Source organism: Rhinatrema bivittatum, chromosome 3 (assembly GCF_901001135.1).
Source record: "Rhinatrema bivittatum chromosome 3, aRhiBiv1.1, whole genome shotgun sequence".
Lineage (NCBI taxonomy): Eukaryota > Metazoa > Chordata > Amphibia > Gymnophiona > Rhinatrematidae > Rhinatrema > Rhinatrema bivittatum.
Window position 1 is genome coordinate 104,052,252 of NC_042617.1, and position 22,320 is coordinate 104,074,571.

General features: G+C 43.3%; 1 protein-coding gene across 1 annotated transcript in view; it reads right to left on the bottom strand.

Moving 5' to 3' along the window:
• The window catches only part of TASP1 (taspase 1), a 352,009-nt gene that overhangs the window by 53,153 nt on the left and 276,536 nt on the right, over positions 1-22,320 (bottom strand). The window contains exon 12 of the mRNA XM_029593555.1: positions 5,964-6,074. Coding sequence (XP_029449415.1) covers positions 5,964-6,074 — 111 coding nt within the window. The remainder of the gene's footprint in view (positions 1-5,963; positions 6,075-22,320) is intronic.

The window sequence follows — 22,320 nt, forward strand, 5'->3', positions numbered from 1 at the left end:
AAGGCGAGAGAGCAATGATGAAGTCCACTGCCAGATGCGTCCAAGATTTTTTAGGCTGGGCAGAAGATGGAGTAAGCCTGAGGGCTGGACTCGGGAGCTTTTACTTGAGGCGCAGACTAGACAAGACTCTACATAATTCTTGACATCCTTTTGAACATGGAGCCACTAGTAATAGTGGGTAATTAGTTGCAGTGTTTGGTTGGCTCCTTGGTGTCCTGCCAGTCATGAGTCATGGGCCCATTTTAGAACATGTTCCTGGAGTTGTCTAGGAACAATGGTTTTCCCTCGGGGTTCCATTATGGCTGTGGCCAAGAGAATCTTGGCTGGGTTGATAATATGGTTAGGTGGGTCTAGTTTGTTCTTATTGAAGGAGCATGATAATGTGTCGAGGCGGTGATTCTTTTCGGCTGGCCAATATCGCAGCTCAAATTCAAAATGGTTAAAAAATAAAAACCATCGGGCTTATCTGGGATTCAGCCATTGTGCTTGTGAAGGTACTGTAGATTCTTGTGATCTCAGTATATCTTGTTCTGGTGTTGGACCCTCTCCAGGAGATGGCGCTGATCCTCAAGACTAACTTGATAGCTAATAGTTCTTGGTCCCTGACGGTATAATCTCTCTCGGCAGGAGAGTGTTTTGAGAAATATGCGCAAGTTACCAATACACCATGTGAGTTGTGTTGTAAGAGGATAGCCCCCACTCTGACGGTGGAGGTATCTACCTCAACAAAGGGTTTGTGGGATCCAGGTGGCATAGGCAAGGGTCCCGAGCAAATTCTTGTTTTAAATGTTGAAATACCAATAAAGCATCTTCATTTAAGACATGGGGGTTTTCCCCTTTTCTTTTCAGAGCTATGAGGGGAGCGACCAAAGAAGAATAGCCATGTATGAATTGCCAACAGTAATTCATGAACCCTAAAAATCTCTGCAGGGCCTTGAGACTACTGGGTTGGGGCCAATCCAGAATGGCCTTTAATTTTGCTGGGTCCATGCGTGCGTAGGACAGCCTGGAAATGACGTAGCCTAAGAAGGGCAAATCTGTTTGTTCAAAGAAGCACTTCTCTAACTTCGTATACTATTTATGCTCCCTCAGTTGTTGTAAGTCCTGTCGAACATGCACATGGAGTTGGGCGAGTGTCCAAGAAGAGAACAGGATGTCATTCAAGAAGACCACCATGAGACAGGAGGTAGTCTTGGAATATCTCATTGACCATGGCTTGAAAGAATGTAGGGGCATTACATAGCCCGAAAGGCATAACCAAATATTCATAGTCGCTGCCTCTGGTGTTAAAAGCAGTCTTTCTTTAGTCACCCTCCCAGATCCATATCAAATTGTTAGCTCCCCGTAAATCCAATTTTGTGAAAATGCAAGCTCCTCATAGTCAATCGAATAGTTCTGTAATGAGAGGTAATAAATAGCAATTCTTTCAGGTAATTGCATTCAGACCACACTAATCAGGCTGAAGAGAGCCATCTTTCTTCCCTATGAAGAATAATCTAGCCCCTGCAGTGGAGGAGAAGGGATGGATGAAGCCTCTTTCCAGGTTATCATAAATACAGCGGCTCATAGCCTCAGTCTCCAGAGAGGACAGGGAGTAAACCCTACCTCCAGGAGGCATCTTGCCGGATAATGAATCGATAGGGCAGTTGTAAATCTGATGTGGAGGTAGGACTTCTGCCTGTTTTTTGCTAAAAACATCTGCGAAGTCCCCATATGGGGCGGGTAATTCTGGCATGTTGGGAGTGATCCAGCAGAGCTGAAAGGAAGAAACTGGGGTTCTGCCTTAGATAGCATATGCAGATGAATGGTTTCCTGTTGGAGAAGTCTGGTATAAATTAGGAATGGCATCATGGTCCTGGTAATACACCCTGGCAGGGGTTCACCAGACTGAGAGGATACAGTGTGAGCTGTCTTTAAGGGTTCGGTTGGGATGCTGTACTTATTAACCACGAACTCGTCTATAAAATTTCCAGCTGTGTCCATGTCCAGTAGGGCTTGCAGATGCATCTTGGTGTCGCCTACAACCAAATACACTGGTAGGGGGATCTGTGGGGAGGTACATCATTGACCCAGTGTGGCCTCACCCATCATCCCTAGGTCCAGGAGTTTCCTAGCTTAATGGGGCACTGACCGGTGTAATGGCCAGGGCCTATGCAATATAAGCACATGTTCATGTTCCTCTGTGTGAGTTTGAGGCGGTCCACCTGCATAGGTTAGTTGGGAGAATCAGGCAGTGTTAAGACTCTGGGAGGAGCAACAAGACACTAGAAGGGGGGGAGCCAGCTGTACCAGATGAGGGGCCTGCCCTCATTCCCGGGCCCACTCCTGGAAGCGGAAGTCTAGATAGATGGCTAGGTTGATGAGATCTTCTAGGGACTCGGGTAACACTCGACCAGCCAGCTCATCCTTAATGGTCTCCGAGAGACCTTATCGAAAGATGGCCACCAATCTATCATCACTCCACTGCAGTTCGGAGGCTAAGGTCCAGAACTGAATTACATATTTCCCTACAGTCTTAGAGCTCTGGCAGATCTGTAGAAAGTTCGAGGCAGCTGAAGAGGCTTGTTCAGGCTCATCAAAAATGAGATGAAAGTCTCAAAGGAATCGGTCAAGGTTTTCTAGGATCAATTCCTCCTGTTCTCTCATTGGGGAGGCCCAGGCCAGAACGGGTCTTCCAAGCAAGGAAATTATGAATGTTACCTTTGCCTTGCCTGTAGGAAAGAGGGCTGCTTGCAGATTAAAGTACATATGGCACTAGTTAATGAACCTTACACATCCCCGAGAGTTGCCATGAAACCCGGTCAGGATAGGTAGTCAAGGCAGCAGAGAAGCAGGAGCTGCCCGAACAGGCAGTGATGATGCTACTGGTGGTGCCGGCTAGTTGCAGTGGACATCCATGTGGCCTGCTAGTCTTTTCAGAACCCCCATGATCTGGTTCAAGACATTCTGTTCTTGCTGGATCTGTTGAGCCATTCACGCAATGGCATGGAGGGCAGCCAAGCCAGCTGGGTTCATGGCCTTGGTTAACTATTATGATTGTGGACCCCTGTGTGATGGTGTTTTTCACTCAGCCGCATGGGCAAACCCATGTGGCCACACCAACTATGGGCGCAAGGGCCTGGATAGGACTAGCAGGAGCTTCACTTATACCAACCGTTGTTCCCGCAGGTTGAGGCCTTGGTGCAGCCAGCCAGCACGAATTGGGCAGGTCCCAGGGCAAGGCAAGGGAGAATGTCCAGTCCAAGTAAAGGTTGAGGTAGGCAGCAAACAAGGAAGTCCAGAGAACAAAGCAAGGTCAGGGCTGGCAGCAGGCAAGCCAGTAATAAGATGCAAGGCCGGGTCCAAGAATTCAATCAGAAGAAGCAAGGCAGGCAGGAAAAGAAACAGATGCAAGACTCACAAGAAGACAAGAAATGGGGGAAGAGGCAGACACCTGACAAACCAGGAACTGGAACACAGAAGCAGGAACAGGGAGCACAAGGCAGGACAATGAACTAGCAACACACACACTGAGAAGCAGAGTACTCAGGAGACCTGGTACCAAGGTGCTAACTGGCTGCGAGAGACTTCCTTATATACCCCAGAATGATGTGACATCATCAGCCAGCACCACAGGAAGTCCCAACTAGGGGGCCTATAAAGGCCGTCCAAGTTTACAGGGAGTTCTATCCAGAGTCCTTGGAAAAGGATGCTGCCAGAGGCTATGCTGGAGTTGCTTCGGATCAGAGGTGAGGGATTACATGGGGGAGGCGGCTGGAGCCTAACACATCATCCTCCCTCTCTCACCTTGTTTAAATCCCATCTAAAACCACACCTTTTTGAAGCTGCTTTTAAATCTTAAGCCTGATGGTCCGCCTTCAGCCTCATTAACTAATTTTAACCATTGTCTCTTGACCTGTATACTTGGCTTGATTAGAAGGTAAATTCTATTGAGCAAGGAATGTCTCTTTTGTGTTGCTTGTAAAGCACTGTGTACATTGAGTAGCATTATAGAAATGTTAAGAAGTAGCAGTAGTCGTAGTAATTTAAACTGCTTTTATTCTAATTGGCTTTATTTACTAAAGAGTATCTATATGGTCAACTAGAATTAAAATGACTGCCAAGAATTCAAATGGTTTGAATTGGCTCAAAATTGCTTCTTATTTACATTTTATTCATGTTTGTTTCTGCTATAAGCAAATATTTTATGAAAACTATATATCCATCTTCTAAGAATATAATATATTTAGCCCTCTGGATAAGTGACTGTTGGCAACTGGTGGGGGTGTGAATTTTCCCCCACTATCTACTGATGAGCATAGGTGCATACTCTCTGAGCTACACATTTAAACTCAGAGCTCCATTCAGAGCTCAAAATGTAATGGGTATGTTTGCACATTATCTGGCTGCTGTTTGTGGAAAGACAAACACCATTGATAGTTAAGCGAGCACTGGGGTCAGTCTGGGGAAAAAGGCATAAGTGCTTAAGAAGGAGAGCATGCTTAGATCATGCTGGGGAGGAAGGAAGATAGTGCAGGGGTGGGTTTGCAGAGGCTGGTTCAACCTGTGCTGGGGAGGGAGGAATAAAGTGCTGGGATCATATTGGGAAGAGCAATCAGGCTGTGCTAAGATGGGGCTGGGGAGGAGGGGAAACCAGTGCTCAGGAAGTGGGTCAGAGTTTGCTGGGATCAGGCTGGGGAAGGAGAGAATGCTGCAGTCGAAATGTGCTGGGATTGAGGTAGATGGGAGTGCTGGAGTTAGAAAGGGACAAGGGGTTGGAGTATGCTGTGATTAAGCTGTAGGGGCAGAAAAAGTGTGGGGCTCAGGAATGGAAGACCAGGAGTCTGCCTGTGGAAAGAACATGCAAAGCATTCCAAATATTATATACTCTCTGCTGAATGTTCAACATGTATCAGCTAGTGTGTGTGTGAGTGTGTGTGTAGATAGAAAGATAGTCACACAGACAGACAGCTAGATAAAAAATTAGGCTTGAGGGTGTCATTGGTCGGGATTATGCTGTTTCAGCTAGTATATGTGTACATTGGGAGATATGTCAATGCATGTCACATCCAGTGACCACATGGACTGGTAGGAGGTCCAGACACTGGAGGAAGGGAGGAGCTGGCTGTGCATCCCAGAAGAAGGGACTACAACTGGCTTCCCTAACAGGCGATGGAAGGCAATTACTACATGGCCTAGAAAGGGCTGCCATTGGCTTCCCAGCCATATGGATGGAAGCCAGTAGCCCAGTAGATAGAGAAGAGATACATGGAGCTGCATTATCCCATATGAGCTGGAGGAGGAATTGGTGGTAAGGGTAGGAGTAACATAAGTGGTGAGTTTGGGCTGTAAAAGGTGGGGAAAGAAAGTGCTTGGATTGGGCTGGGGAGAAGGCTGGGCTGGGATGTGGGTGTGAGAGAAGTGTGTGTCTGTGGTGATGGTGGGCGATAATGTTTGGCCTGAGGAGAGTGATAAGGTCAGGGAGGGGAAAGGCAGAAACAGACAGGAGGATGGAGAAGGATGTTTTAACACAGTCATTTCATAGCATATGTTTTACTAGATAAATACTTTGATATGATGCATAAAAATATACTGTTTAAATTTATCAATTAAAAAAACAAATTTTGTTAATTTGAAAATACCATAGTAGGAGTACAATTCACAATACAAATTGCCGTAATTTTTTTTTTCTCATTTTGATTAAAAACAATTTGCTTTACTATCGCTTCAGATTTGTTTATTACTCAGACACTACATTCCTATAACCAAGTACTAACAAGGCCCAACCCTGCTTAGCTTCCAAGATGAGACAAGATATAACCTAGCCAGGGGACCAAAAACCAAAAGTGTCAGTGGGATTGAGATATGTGAAAGTATTTAAAATTTATAAAAACAAAAGAGGGTTAAAAGACTGAGGTGGCTATACTATTTCACGTAACCAAATTCTACTGCAATACACAAATGAAAATGCACCTTGGTCTTACCTAAGAGGGCCTGCTTATCTTTTTCCAAGTCAGGTTTTGCTGAACATCGACAAGATCGAAGAACTATCACCCCTCCGAGCACACCATCTTCACTGGCTAGAAAAGGTGAACCTGCATTTGATTTAACAAAGATTTTATTTTTTAATTTAGAAAGGGAAAAAGTGACAGGTTCAAAAAATAGGATAGAAAAATTGTAATAGGTAGTTACTATTTCAAATGATTTATTTGGGCCAACTCCACTGCCTGTTTTACAAAGACAATACAGTACAAATAAAAGACCAATACTTCTCAGGGACCGCACATGAATGCCAATGAAAATGCCAACAGCGTAAAAGACAAAAAATCTTGGTCACTCTCTTTCTGATCATTACTTATATGGGTCTTTTGTTATACTTTCCTCCAGAGATTGGGGCAGAATTAACATTTAATTTAATAGTTAAAAACATTTTTATAGCTGATAGATTTCACCATAATCTGAAATAAAACATTTTGTACACAGAGAGGTTCATATTCAGTCACTATTCAGATAGCAAAGTTAGGGGGTGCCATGATAAAGCTATAACACTGTTATACAGGGTATATCACGTGATAAATGCTGTATATTGCGCGATATAGCTCTGTTGCAGCAATATCGTGCAGTGTTTCGGCCACAGACCCGCCCCTATTACAATGAATTGCTTTGCATGGTATTTGCATGCATGAATTTTGCGAATCCATGCAAACCAGCTTATGCGTAGCTAATCTGATGCAAATAAAATGATGACTGATTTAGAAATGTCACATTATTTTATCTACAGCTATTTGAAAAACAATAATCTATTGCGGGTCCTGATGCTCCCGTGGTAGGTTTAGAGGGCCCAACACAGCGCTCCCTAGAATAACGTGAAACTTAATCCAGGGTATTATTAGGTCCCCCCTGTCCTCCCCAGAGCCAAAAATTGAAGTATCCCCGACAAACATAAATGCAAATATAAAGTAGGCGCATGATGCCCCCCCCAACCACCAAGCTCTTTATTTATTCTAATACCCCCTGCCAAAGAAAGCCCCCAACCCCTGCCCCCCCTTTTCATTAGAGAAGTAGGCCTCTCCCTCCAAGCTCCCTCCCCGCACCCCTTTCCAATGGAAAGGTATGCTGGAAAGCCCCCTTCCAACAGACCAAAAATACCAGTGATGGCCTAGGGGTGGCACCCCCCCCCCCCCCCCAGACCCTAATACCTAAACATCTTCATAGCAGCAAAGATAGAGAACCTGGGGTGCCCCCTAGCCTTGGGCCCATGTGGTGACATTTTCCAAAATGTGCAGACCAGACCTTGAAACATTCAAGGTCTGGTCTGCACCATTTTGGAAAATGGCGCCTTGAGTTTTCTGCCTTCAGTATTTGGCTCGCCTGCAATAAAATATCATGGCTTCGTGAATCTAGGCCTTAGCTGGAATTGGATCAAAGAAGAACACTCGATGTCATCTACTTGGATTTCAGCAAAGCTTTTGATATGGTCCCGCATAGGAGACTGGTGAATAAAATGAGAAGCAGAAGAGGTGGTGGCCTGGATTGCAAACTGGTTGACGGACAGAAGACAATGTGTGATGGTAAATGGAACTCTCTCTTAAGAGAGAGCGGTTTTAAGCAGTGTACCGCAAGGATCGGTGTTGGGACCGGTCCTGTTCAATATCTTTGTGAGCAACATTGCGGATGGGATAGAAGGTAAGGTTTGTCTTTTTGCGGATGACACTAAGATCTGCAGCAGAGTGGACATGCCAGAAGGAGTGGAGAGAATGAGATGGGATTTAAGGAAGCTGGAAGAGTGGTCGAAGATATGGCAGCTGAGATTTAATGCCAAGAAGTGCAGAGTCATGCATATGGGGAGTGGAAATCCGAATGAACTGTATTCGATGGGGGGAGAAAGGCTGATGTGCATGGAGCAGGAGAGAGACCTTGGGGTGATAGTGTCTAATGATATGAAGTAGGCGAAACAATGTGACAAGGTGATAGCTAAAGCCAGAAGAATGCTGGGCTGCATAGAGAGAGGAATATTGAGTAAGAAAAAGGAAGTGATGATCCCCTTGTACAGGTCCTTGGTGAGGCCTCACCTGGAATACTGTGCTCAGTTCTGGAGACCGTATCTCCGAAGAGACAGAGACAAGATGGAGGCGGTCCAGAGAAGGGCGACCAAAAAGGTAGAGGGTCTTCATCAAATGACTTATGAGGAGAGATTGAAGAATCTAAATATGTACATCCTGGAGGAAAGGAGGAGCAGAGGTGATATGATATAGACTTTCAGATACTTGAAAGGTTTTAATGATCCAAAGACAACGACAAACCTTTTCTATCGGAAAAAAATCAACAGAACCAGAGGTCACGATTTGAAGACTCAGAACCAATGTCAGGAAGTATTTCTTCACAGAGATGGTGGTGGATGCCTGGAATGCCCTTCCGGAGGAAGTGGTGAAGACCAGAATTGTGAAGGACTTCAAAGGGGCGTGGGATAAACACTGTGGATCCATAAAGTCTAGAGGACGTGAATGAAGAGTGGGTGGCTCACCCACTCACCTACCTGGAGATAATACCCTTATTCAATAAACATACACATGGTTAATGCGACTCCAACATTGCTCTAAGAGTCCAACATTGCTCTAAGCTTCAACGGCAAGAGGAAAGGTGGAAAAAAGGATTTGCATTCACAAAAAAGCGGGGAGTAGCTTGCTTGTTACAGCGGTTACTACCCCAAACCAAATAAGCCTGATACTTCACTTTCAATGCATATCCAGCATAGCTCTCTGCTTCAACAGCAGGGGAGAAAGACCGATACTTCACGCATATCCAGCATAGCTCTCTGCTTCAACGGCAGGGGGAATGAAGAAAAGTGGATCTATTTACAGACAACAACCAACAAGGACTGAATTACATAGTCTAGGTAAACAAATAAGCATGGGTGTAGCTTGCTTATTGCGGCGGTTACTCCCCTAACTAATTAAGCTAGATATTTCACTTAGATACAGTTCCAACACTGCTCTCTACATTGATGGTGGGGGTGGGAGGGAAATAGAACCAAAAGGTTACTAAGAGCCAAGAGAAACAGATAAGTATGAGAAAAAAAAAGTGTGAAGCTTGCTGGGCAGACTGGATGGGCCGTTTGGTCTTCTGCCATATTTCTATGTTTCTATATGCCATTTCTATGTTTCTATAAACTTATCTGGCTATCTTTGAATATACTGTTCTATCACTGTATTATTTACTACTTTTTCAAAATACTTTCTAATATATTTTTCCTTTTATACTGTAATTTTAAGGAATAATCGCAATACCTTCACAAATTATAGAAATACTTTTTCTTCAACTTTTTATTTTTAAAAAACAATTTTTGGAGTAGGTTGACGGTTTCATACACTTGTGTAGGCATCCCTGCACCATTCATGCATTGTAATCATTGACCTCCTACCACCTCCTTACTGTGTTTTCTTCCTTGCTATATTTTTTTTTAAATTTTAAATTTTTATATTAAAGTCCCAAAAACTCTATGACATCCATTTGGTATAACATAATGCAATGGCTCTCTAATAATGCTTGTTTTTTTCTTGAGACAATTCTGTCATCTTATTTGAAATGATATCAGCTGATATCAATGGCGTCAGTTTGAATTGGAAGAAGAGAAGAAACCACATTAAGAAACGGTAGCTCGAATATAAAATCAGCGTGGCAATAATCCTGTCTGTTGGAGCTTTATTTTATAGAGAAACTCCCCTGAGGAAAGACGCAAAGTCTGAAACATGACGTGTCAGGATTTGAGTTAAAGATTCACAGCAAGTAGGAGGTTGGAAGGTATCCATTCTGAAAATTCATCAAGCAACATGGTGGAATAGTATAACATCAAGAAACAATGAAGGTAACATTTTGCCAATAACATCACTTCAAACAAATAACATTTTGCTAACAATATCATTTCAAATAAGATGAAAGAATTGTCTCAAGAAAAAAAACAAGCATTATTAGAGAGCCATTGCCTTATGTTACACCAAATGGATGTCATGGAGTTTTGGGGACTAATATAAAAATTAAACATTTTTAAAAAATATAGCAAGGAAGAAAACACAGTACGGAGGTGGTAGGAGGTTAATGATTACAATGCATGAATGGTGCAGGGACGCCTACACAAGTGTATGAAACCTTCAACCTACTCCAAAAATTAATGTTTTTTAAAAATAAAAAGTTGAAGAAAAAGTAATTCTATAATTTGTGTAGGTATGAGATTATTCCTTAAAATTACAGTATAAAAGAAAAAATGTATTAGAAAGTATTTTGAAAGAGTAGTAAATAATACAGTGATAGAACAGCAGCGGCTGCTCTTTTGATTAACATTTAATTAATAGATCACTGTTAGGTGGTGTCGATACATTAACTTTGAATATAGCCAGTTATCTTAAAGATAACCAGCTAACTTTAGAACAGCTGTTTCGCCTGACCAGACTTAGCCAGCTAAGTTAACTGGCTAACTTTGAATATCAGAATTAGCCAGAAAACTAAGCTGGCTAACTCAACTCCTCCCAGTTGTGTCCCCAAAATGCCCCTAACTTAGGCCTGGATTTTCTAAGTTTGCAGAACATAGAAAATCCGGCGGTAATGGGGGGCGGCCAATAGCACCACCTTTCACCACCGTGAAAGGTGGTGCTATTGGCCGCGTTACTGACGGCGATAAGGCTCCTTACCTTTTTGCCGTCAGCAATGTCTTCGTGGCGTCCGCCCCAGTGCCGCCCCGATTCCTCCCCTTCCAGTGCGGACACCGCCCAGAACCCACCCCAATCTAGGTATCGCACGCGAAAAGGGACTTTTCGCATGCGATACCTTTGGAAAATGACCCCCTTAGCTGGCTAAATTGTAGCTGGATAAATGACCAAATCTTTATTTGGAGGGAAACTGCTGAGTTAACTGACTAAATCCTTTAGAATACGGATCTCAGAGGATACAAATTAGCAATGGAATTATGAAACTTAACTTCCCAATATTTTTACTTTGATGTATCGGTAGCCTTTTCAGAAAGAGAAAAGTATTCAGGAAGTATCTAAGACTTCTTTATACCAGTGTTTCCCACCCTTTTTCAGATCATGGCACATTTGCATAAAGAAAAAAAAATTACTGGCACACTGCCCCCCCCCTCCATTTGACGCATACCTCACTGGAACCATCACATTATTATTATATAAACAAAAAATGTACTTTTTAACTTTATATTTATTTTCACATTACATCCAAGTAACACACTTTAACAGAATATAATGAAGAAAAACAGAGATAACATTCACATTACTCCAATCCAAAAAAGAAATTAGCTTTCAATGTGACTTTTGAGCTTGCTTTGAAGTGCATAGTCACATTATCTTGGCAGCAACTGAGGACAGTGAAACTGAGAACTCTTGCTCAACCGATCTCAGACATTCTTGGTTTTTGTTTTTTTTATGTAAGTGAAACTTTAAAAACTCAACTCACACAGGTAGATGATTGAAAATGGCAACAACTGAGTTTGCACTCCTCAACATTCATTTGTAATAATCAGCTAAAATGTGTCGAATGACAAGTCACTAAATTAAATTTTAAAGCTGTGATTCATCCTTAATTCAGTAATTTGCTCTTGAGCCAATACTGGCATATTTTTAACACAGATTGCAGATTCATTCCAAAGATTACAGACCTTGCCAAAATCTCCAATTTTAACTAATGAGAAATAAAAAATTTAAATTTTTCTTCAAGATTTTTCACACGCTGAGAAATGACATTAGCCAAATCACACTGCTAGTATTTGGATCTTCTAAGTTTGCCAGGGGGAATATTTCTATTGTGTCTTTTACTACATTTTCATGCTAGAGAATTAACTTAGATCTAAACCCATGCAGTCTCTAGTAGGCAGAGAGTGCATTGTACAAATCAACTCCTCTTGTACCTTTCATTGATTCAAAGAGCAGAAAATCTTCAGTGATGTCATCTTTGTTGTTTGTATCTCCAACTGTATATGTAAAATCGCCCCCAAAAACCTACCCCACCCCTCGAGTTAAAAGTGCCCCTTCCCCCCCCCCCTGCAGAAATTACCTATGTGATGCGGGAGCAGGGAAGTTATCCTAGCCATGTCCCCATCCCTTTTTTTTTTTTAATGGCAGGTACTATTTCTGCTATAAATATAGCATTTTGATAACTCTAGGGGTATGTCTGTAAGCAGATCTATGTATGCCAATTCCTCAAAAGTTAAGATTTTTTTTCTCTCTTAATTCTTTCAAATGTAATAAAACTTTTCCATGGGAAAGTAAGCATACCTTCACCTGGAATAGAAAATTCTGATAATCTTCCATCTCTCCATACAAGAAAAAAAGTGACTTTTCAAAGGCCCTGCTTTTATGAAGTTCACAACTTTTATTGCTATCTCCAACACTAAAGAAAGCTCTTAGGTAATATTTTAGCCACAAGTGCTTCGTGAGGCAGGAAACTGGGTCACCTGCACCAGGGGTGGTTCTATAATGAGGCAGGGTGAGGCAGCCGCTTCAGGTGGCAAGATTTTGAGATGGCAAAATTGCCCCTGAAACCTTCCTGCCACAGCCGCCTCACCCTGACTTTATTATGCCTTTTTTATTTTTTTACTTCCCGGTGGAAGAGAAGAGGGGCTGCTTGTGCTGCGACCCAAAGAGAAATCTGCGGGGCAGCGGCCTGGAAGAAAGTCGTGCAGGACCGGAAGAGAGGCCTGTAAGGCCGCGGCAGAGACCATCCTGGCCGGCGGCAGCTGAAGAATGAAAGAGGTGCACGAGCTGTCACCACAGCCCAAGCTGGTGGCAGCTGAAGAAATGGAAGAGAAAAACAGCACTGCCCATCGAAAATAACAACGTGGTAAACGCGGCCTTAGTAAGTGAAAAAGCAGTGCGGCCCCGCTGCTGATTCTGGTGGGGCTGCGCGGCTTTTCCATTTATTAAGGCTACACTGACCATGCCAACAATTTCGGTGGGGCCGCACTGCTTTGAAGCAGGAGGAACGCCCCTGCCGAAAGCAGTCCAATGCTGGCGCAACCCTGTGGCAGGAAGTCGTTCCCTTGGCCATGGGGGCTGAAGAAGGAGATTGCTGCTGTATGCTAGGTCAAGGAGGAAGTGAGTGAGCGTATGGGAAAATGAGAGCGAGATTGTGTGCATGTGTGTGGGAAAATGAGAGAGCATATGTGTGTATGTATGTGGGAGAGAGAGTGTGCGCTTGTGTATGGGGCAGTGAGAGAGCATGTGTGTGGGAAAGTAAGAGCATATATATGGAAGAGAGAGACCAGGCTTGCATGTGTAAGAGAGTGCGAGAGCATGAGACAGCATGTGTGTATGTAAGTGGGGGAGTGATAGAGAGCATGTGTGTGCAGAACTACCCCAGTTACTCTCCGCCTGCTAATCCATGACAATTTCAGGACATCTGGAAATCAAAAGTTACAAGGTATGAATAACGGGGAATTTTTTAAAATCCTTATTTTAACTGCTGGGTGTTATTTGTTGTATCTGTTTGAAATATTTTAATGGTGTCTGGAAGATTTTTATATGAGTTTTTAATGATTGAATGTTATTCTATTCATTAAAAGCCTGATTTTAAAACCCCCCCCCCCATGCATAACGCCTTTTACACACACAAGAGCCAGGCCTCTATGAAGGGGCTGTCCCGGGGGGCGGGGAGGGGTGGTCCAGGGGTGGGGCGGGGCTGGAGACCGCCGGTACAGCGACCATTTGCCGCTCTGCCGGTGCGCGCAACTTACGCCAGCTCAGGAGCCTGGTATATTAGGTAGGGCTGTTACTGTTTGAGTGCTGGCAGTTCTATTTTTATGTAGAAATTCTTTTTTCTCATGGCTCTCCAAGGGTCATGCCCATGCCCAAGATGCATTACAGTAGGCCTAATATCATATAGGTTCCAAGCGTCTCGTGCTTTTTTGCAGAATTTTCTGGTTGGCACCTCAGCAGTGCATGTAAATATAATATACACATTGTAAGTGATATTTTTACCTCAGAAGACTGTGCTTTGAATGTTCTTTTTTATGTAAAATCTGTATTAGAAATGCATAATTTTTAATTGTGTCTGAGAAAGGTGTGATGGGGGGGGGGGGGGTGCAAAGCTGTAAAATTTTCCTAGGGCCTCTAATACCCTTGAACTAGCCATGGGCATAGCTGTACAAACATTTAACAGAAACTCCCAACTTATGGTGTCATATGATTGTGTAAAGGGGGACAGCTTAGATTTTCACTTGGTAGGCCAAATTGCCTAGCTACACAGCTCTGATTGAAGAAATGGAAGAGAAGTCCAAGTGTTGCCACCAGAACCCGGAAGAATGACAGCCGAGAGGAAAAAAGAGGCTGCGAGCCGCCACCGGAATCCAAGCCAGTGGTGGTCAAAGAAAAGGTAAAGGAGGCCACGGGCACAATTTGTGTGCGTCATGAGTGTGAGGCAGCCTGCTTGTGTGTGTATATATATGAGACTGTATTTATGTATGTGTGTGTCTATGAGGGAGAATGCCTATGCACATGCGTGTGTGTGAGTGTGTGAGAGTGTGAGTGTGTGTGTGAGAGTGAGAGTGTGAGTGTGTGTGAGTGAGAGTGTGAGTGTGAGCGTGTGTGTGTGAGGTTAAAGTTTGTTCACCCTCCTCCAATCTATGACAATCTCAGCAGGACTGGAAATCTAAAATTCCCAGGTATGGAGATTGTGAGATTTTTTTTTTATCCTTGTTAGTTTTAATTATTGGATGTCATATATCTGCTGTTTTGCAATATTTTAATGTCTGGTAATATTTTAAACATTTTTATATGTTGCGGTACGGTCTGCGAAGCTCGCGTCCCGACCCTTACCTCGAGGGTCTTTTCCAGCTGGGAACGAAGCGGAGTCGGGTCCTGGGCATCCCCGCAGGGGAGTCGTCATTGCTGGCCTGCCTCTAGGCACGCGCGCAGCTGCCCCGCGCTTTTCTAGGCAGTTTCCCGCCTGAGGGTGGTTCTGCCCCTGGTCTGACGTCAGACGCCGCGGCCTACTTAGGGTCACCGTGGACACCTGATCAGGGCCTTGCAACAGGGTTCCCTCGGTCCCCCGTTGCCTCGAGCCCCGGAGTCCGCTAGCGTTCTAGCCACTCCGTTCCTGCCTGTCTGCCCGTCGTGCTGGTACTCGTCTTGCTCTCTGGTACAGGTTCCTGCCTGTCTGCAGCCCAAGCCGGGTTCCTGCCTGTCTACAGCCCAAGCCGGGTTCTTGCCTATCTACAGCCCAAGCCGGTCTCCTGCCTGTTTACAGCCCAAGCCGGGTTCCTGCCTGCCTCGTCCAAGCCTGGTACTCGCCTGCTTCTACTCCTTTGGCTGTTGTACCTATACTAGGTCCAGCTCCGAGCCTCGCCTAAGTCCCAGCGGTCGGGCCCCTACGGGCTCCTCCCGGGGGGGGCTCCGACTTCCAGGGTGAATCTCCTAAGTCCCAGCGGCTGGACTCCCAAGGGCTCTTCCTGGGGGAGTACCAGCTTCTAGGGTGAAACCATCTCCACCTGTCCGCCAGAGATCTGCCTCCCGGCCTGTTCAGTCGAGACCAGTGAAGCCCTTCCCAAGTCTCCTTTAGGCCGGCCCAAGGGTCCACTAGTCCATTGTTCACAACATTTATACATGTTTTAATTGACTAAATTTATCAGCAGATTTGACATTATTTCTATTGATATATTTAAATGTTTTATATTTCTTGATTGTGTTTCCATTGCTTACAGAGTCTGGCTTCTTGTGATTTCCAGTTCAGTTTTTGTCTGCACACTTCAGTTTTATATTTTATGATCCCTTTTTTCTGTATTTGGTGAGAGTTATCTGTGTTCTGCTTGTGTGACTGAGGTTTTAGGTATTCTGTTAACATATAGTTTCTGTGTAGGGATTTACAACAACCTGGCTTCAATCTGTTTTCCTAATAGGAGGTGTATTGGTGTTTAGGGCCTGATGTAATATTTGCAGTATGGCTTTTTCATAGGTTGAGTACTGGAAATTATGATAGGAAAGGTTTACTATACTGGAATTGTAGTTCAGGTTATTCCTGGCTTTCTGTGGGCCAAGTCCACATCAAATGCACTTTACCATAGGCCTAATACCATATAGGATCCAGTAAACCGCCTTGATTACTATGAGAAAGGTAGTTTAGTATTATTGAAAATGTGTTTTTTTGCAGTGTATGCCTATATAATATATATGTTGTAAGTGATATTTTTACTTCAGAAGATTGTAATTTGAATGTTTGTTTTCCAGATGCAATCTGCCTTTTTAGGTTGGGAAAGTTAATACATTTTAAAATGGAAAAGAATGCATAAGTTTTAATTATGTGGGAAGGGTGAGGGGGGATATGATAGAGGTGTTTAAAATCATGAGAGGTCTAGAACGGGTAGATGTGAATCGGTTTTTTACTCTTTTGGATAATAGAAAGACTAGGGGGCACTCCATGAAGTTAGCATGTGGCACATTTAAAACTAATTAGAGAAAGTTCTTTTTCACTCAACGCACAATTAAACTCTGGAATTTGTTGCCAGAGGATGTGGTTAGTGCAGTTAATATAGCTGTGTTTAAAAAAGGATTGGATAAGTTCTTGGAGGAGAAGTCCATTACCTGCTATTAATTAAGTTGACTTAGAAAATAGCCACTGCTATTACTAGCAAAGGTAACATGGAATAGCCTTAGTTTTTCGGTACTTGCCAGGTTCTTATGGCCTGGATTGGCCACTGTTGGAAACAGGATGCTGGGCTTGATGGACCCTTGGTCTGACCCAGTATGGCATGTTCTTATGTTCTTAAGGGGAGGGATGGGGGAATAAAAGCTGTAAGATTTGTCTATGGAATCTAATACCCTTGTATCAGCCCTAAGAGAGATTGTGTCACACACACAGACTCCCACTATTCACCAACTTCTCACATCCCTAGGGGGCAGATCCAGGAGAAGGGTGGGAGCAGGCAATAGGAAAAGGAGGAGTTCTATTTCTAGACCCAGGAGGTGGGGTGGCCAATGCTCGCCTCGCCCCATTAAACAGTTCTGTGGCGCTACCTAGTGCAGATGCTGAAGACAAAAATAACAAGCCCAAAAACTGAGTGGTTAGTGCAGTGGGCTGCAAACAAGGTAAGCCAGGGGTCAAATCCTCTTTTATCAACGGGCCCTCTTCCTCGGAAGAATCCCTCATGAGGACAAGGTTGGACACCATGCGTTTCAATGTCCGACGGCCCGAGGAATTGCAGAGCGCTGCAGTAACTGCGTCACGACAACACCGAAGATGGTCCAACAATGGCTCCAACGCTGTTACCATAGGCAGCATTGGCAAGGGTGCTGGCATTGGGGTGGGCACCAGCCTCAAAGAGTGTCTGTGATGGCACTGACATCGGGGAAGGCGACGGACCAGGTGGCCGGAGCACCGGCTCCCTGTCATGCAAAGCACATTTCACCATCAGGCACACACGATGTTCCAACTCCACCTCAAAAGACTCCGATGAAAGGGCAGGCTGAGGGGGGAGGGAAGAAGCTAATTCCTCCTCGGAGACCCGAGAAGGATCGATGTCCAGCACAGAAAACAATGCTGATGCCTTGGGCCACTGGTATCCAGGGAGGATGGTGGCCACTTCAGGGGCAAGGCGACAAGCACCGTAGCCATGCGAAGCCCAGCATTGAATGCAAACGGGGACCGGTGCCGGTGCTTCCAAGACCCCCCAAAGTGCTCGACCTGATCCTTGCCATGCACCGAGGATGAGGAAGATGATCCTGAAGTCTGCAAGCCTCGAAGGAAGAGTGGTCATTAAGGGATCGAGAACAAGCAGTTCCCCTTGGTCCTTAGGCATCGATGACATAGATGCCGAAGTGAAGGGTTCGGACATTCCCGAACCAAAACCTTTTCCTTCTTGTCCAACCTGGCCTAACGGCCTTTTGGGGTCATTTGAGCGCACAATTGGCAGCCCGCGATATCCCCAGGCAGAAGATGCCCACTTCGTGTGGATTAGGCAGGGACATAGTCCAGGGGCACTGAGGGTGCAGACAGAAGCCCGAGGTCACCATGAGGCTCACCAGGGACCTCAAAAGGCACGATAACTGGTGGGTATGGGAGAAGCATGAAAAAAATACTCACCAACTGAGAAAGAAATAGGAATTGGAGAGAGACCCAGCGCAGGAAGAAAAAAGCGAAAAACTCACTTTTAAGAAGTTTCCCGAGAGAAAAAGAGCATGAGCACCACCTCCATGAGATGATAGCTCTGTGGAAAAGAAAGGACTGAAGAGATACCCCGCGTGGAGAGTGGCATGCCGGGCTCCATCGGATGATGTTACCCACATGTGAGGACTACCATCCTGCTTGTCCTAGGAGAATTGTAAATATTCAGCTAGATTGGCACAATTGTTCACAAGTTTCAAATGTGTGCTAATTCAGCAATACTTCTGTAGCTGTTACTACATGTCCAATATATAAGCATGTAATTTCCTGTTCAAAACAGATCAACCATTATCAGCTGTATTTGGTTAGAGATGTTGGTATAAACTAGCGACATAAAACTTTCCTTTTTAAATTTAGTCTCAAAGTCACAAGAGAAACAGGAAATGTTTTATATATATTTTTTTAAACAGCTGTTGCCATCAGTAGCAACTGAAATAGTCTGGATAGCACTAGGATTTTTTCACAAGAGATTGAGGTGGTTAGCAAAGAGTCGGCATGAGAGATAATTAACAAACATTAGATATGAAAAAGAGAATAGAGAGCAAATTAGAAATGCACAAAAGAAACAATAAAAATAAAAATGTGACATGAATAGCAGGTTGCACAGCAAAAGAGTGAAAAAAAAAAGAAGAGAAGCAAAAGATGTTAGTATGGTGAAAGAGAGAAGTCAAGTGTCAGACAGGAGAAAAAAATACAGAAAAAATGAAAGACAAATGCAGATAATTAGAAACAGACATACAAATGAAATTAACCTGAATAAAGCAACACAATAAACCCAAATAAAGAAGAGTTAGCAATGTACTAGATCAGGAAGAAAAGAGTTTCAATTCTTGGGCTCCAGTGCGTCTCTTAAGTAAGAACATTTAATTAAGAAACTACAATTTGAAATGACAATTTTGTAGTAACACTGGATTTGACTGGGCTGAACAGGAAAAAACAGAGATATAGTATGGGTATCATCATGAGGTCCTGTCCTTCAAATCAATGAAATTCACACATTTAACTGTAATTTCTTAATTAAAAACAAATGTGTGATTTTCTGATCTTTAATTTTTAAAAACTTGGTTTTCATGATTCAAGAAATAGAAACTGCACATTTTGAGGATAACATTTTAAATGTGTTTTGTGGGTGTAACCCACATCTCCACTTTAGTAAATACTTGAAAATCTTAAGATAAGGAAAACTCAAATATTTGCAAACATGGAGATCAGCTGTGGCCAAAGAAATGATGTGTAGGACCATATTGAACAATGAATCAAAGAACCCCAGCACTAGTCTTGTCGATCAAAAGCCATATAACAAGAAGACAAAGTGTTAAAATTCTCAATGCTGTGCTGACCACGAAAATAATCAAAATTAATAGTACCGCATCAGCAAGCCAGACAACAGCAGTTATAAACACTTGCCGTCCGGACCACTCGTCACTTGCGGTTAGATGTTTTTTTAGAGTATTGTTCAAACTTATACACTTTTTGAATAATCTGAATACTTCAGCTGTTCCCTGAGAGTCAACTCAAAAAATCAGTCCCCTGACAGCGGCCGGTGTTTCGCGATATAACAATCGCTTCTTCAGGAGTGCCTTGTGAATTGTTGAAATAGGTGCTGACAAACAAAAGAACAAGAATTCAAAACTTTTTCAAAAACTTCAAAACAACACAGTTACTTAACTTAAAGCGGCACAGCCACTCCAACCTTCTTAGTGGACTCATACGTCTCAGACGCTGTTGCAATTAGAACGGGACAGCAGGAGCCCTGAAACTCCTTACCTTTAAAAAAGCCCGCGCTTTGTGCGCATGGTGATGTCAAAACGTTACCTACGTCACTGAAGATTCGTTACCATGGTTGCATGTAAACATACACAATGAAGAGAGGTGAACTGCGGAATAATTAAAGAAACACTTGGAGTTCTAAGGATGAATTCAGACCTTCAGGTTCCACAGTGCCAAGTCGATGGATCCAAAGTTGTTCTGCGCGCAGAAGCCGAATATTAAAGTCCCCACCTCTACAATTAGGAGAGAGTTGCTCAAGTACGCAAACTCTTAAGATCATCAAAAGTGTGTTGAAACTGAGTGCAGTGAGAGGTGAGTGGAGCCGTCATCCGGCCTGTAGAGATACATGACTGATGCTCAATTAAACGAGTCTTAAGTGCCCGTTGGGTCTTGCCAACATATAGGAGATGACAGGGGCATTGTATAATGTAAATGACCCCTGTCGAACGACAGTCTGTGAACTTCCTCAAAATGAAGGTAAAATCCTTTCTGATAAAGTGAATTGCTGATGTGTCAATCATGACATGACATACTGTACATATACCACAGGATGTGTGGGCTCCTATAACGTTAGCAGATTGGGGTACTGTAGAATCGGAGTGGACCAAAAGATCTTTAATATTGGGACTCCGAGTAAAAGCAAATCTAGGGATCTCCTGAAATTCATTATGGATCTGCAACATGTGCCAATTCTGATGTATAATGCACTTCATCATCTGTGTCATGGTGGAAAAAGGTAAAACAAAAGTCAAAGTGTCCGTAGATTCCAAAGGACGTGGTAAAAAAAGCCACTCTCTATTAGTAAATCGTGCTCGTGTAAATGCTCGTTTCACACATCGCGGGGGGTAGCCTCTTTTGATAAAACGGTCTGTCAATGATGCTGCTTGATGGCAAAATTCTTCTGTGGAAGTGCATAACCTTCTCAGTCTAAAAAACTGACTGACCGGAAGATTCATCTTTAAAGACCGGGGATGCGCACTAGTAAAGTGTAAGAATGTATTGGAAGCCACTGGTTTTCTATAGATAGTGGTGTCAAAACCTAATGGTCTTTTCAAAATCTTTATATCAAGAAAATGGATAACAGTGGTATGAGATTCAAAAGTAAAGTGAAGATGGGAATTCCGCCCATTAAGCCAATTTAGAAAATCTTGAACCGTCGATAAAGAACCTTTCCACAAAAGCAGTATATCATGGATATACCTTTTCCATGTATGAATGTGTTGAGTGAAAGGATTGTTCTTATATATCCAATTGTCTTCAAAGACAGCCATATATAGATTGGCCAGATCTGGTGCCATAGTTGCACCCATGGCGGTGCCACAAATCTGTTGATAATAGGTACCTTCAAAGGCGAAAAAAATTTTCGTCAAAGCAATATCCAGTAGTGCTGACAAGAAACTGGTTGGTACCCTATGGGGGCGTGGTCTAGCTTCAAAACATTTTTCTGCTATATTTAACATCTCATCCTGTGGAATGCAGGTATATAGCGCTTCTACATCGAGGGTGACAAGCAACAGCTGAGATGTGTCTTCTTCAAGTGATTCCAAATATTGAATAATCTGTTGAGAGTCTCTGATGTATGAAGCTTGTGTAGTTATAAATGGAGCTAGAAAATAGTCAATGAATCTGGACAATGGTTCAAGAATAGATCCTTTACCGGAGACAATAGGCCTACCCGGTGGGTCATTGATATTTTTATGAATTTTTGGTAAGAGGTAGAAGACAGGAACCACTGGATGTTTATTCAATAAGAAAGTAATTTCATGAGTTGTCAAAAACCCTTGATCAATGCCATTCTGAACTACTTGTGTGATTAAATCAAAAATGTCTGTAGTAGGATCTGATGGAAGTTGCATGTAAAATTGACTGTTCTGAAGTTGTCGTAGTGCTTCTGCTGTATATTGAGCCCAATCCATAATAACAATTTTACCGCCTTTATCGGCTAGTTTAATAACCAGAGCACTATTCGCTTGTAAATCCTTCAAAGCTTGTGCTTCCGGTCTGGTCAGGTTGGTGAAAGTACGATCCGTCGTGAAGGCAGTTCTCAGATCTCATAAAGTGGTTTGATAAAAAGTGAAGATAATGGGATCAACCGGTCCAGGAGGAAACCACTTTGATTTGTTGCGTAAAATAGAAATATCACAACTAGATGGTGTATCAATAAAATAGTGTTTAATGTATAACTTCCGAACAAATTTAAATAAGGCAATTTCTAACTGGAGTAGATCTGCCTTTGGTGTTGGAATAAACGTTAGAACTTTTTGAAGAAGTTGTTCTTGGAGAGGTGTTAGATGAAACGTAGAGAGATTCAGAATCAACGATTCTGTTGAGTTTGGGACCTGGTTTGTCTGGTGTAGTTGGACCCGTCTATCCATCGATTCCTTCGCGACCGTGGGGGGCGGCGAAACCCCC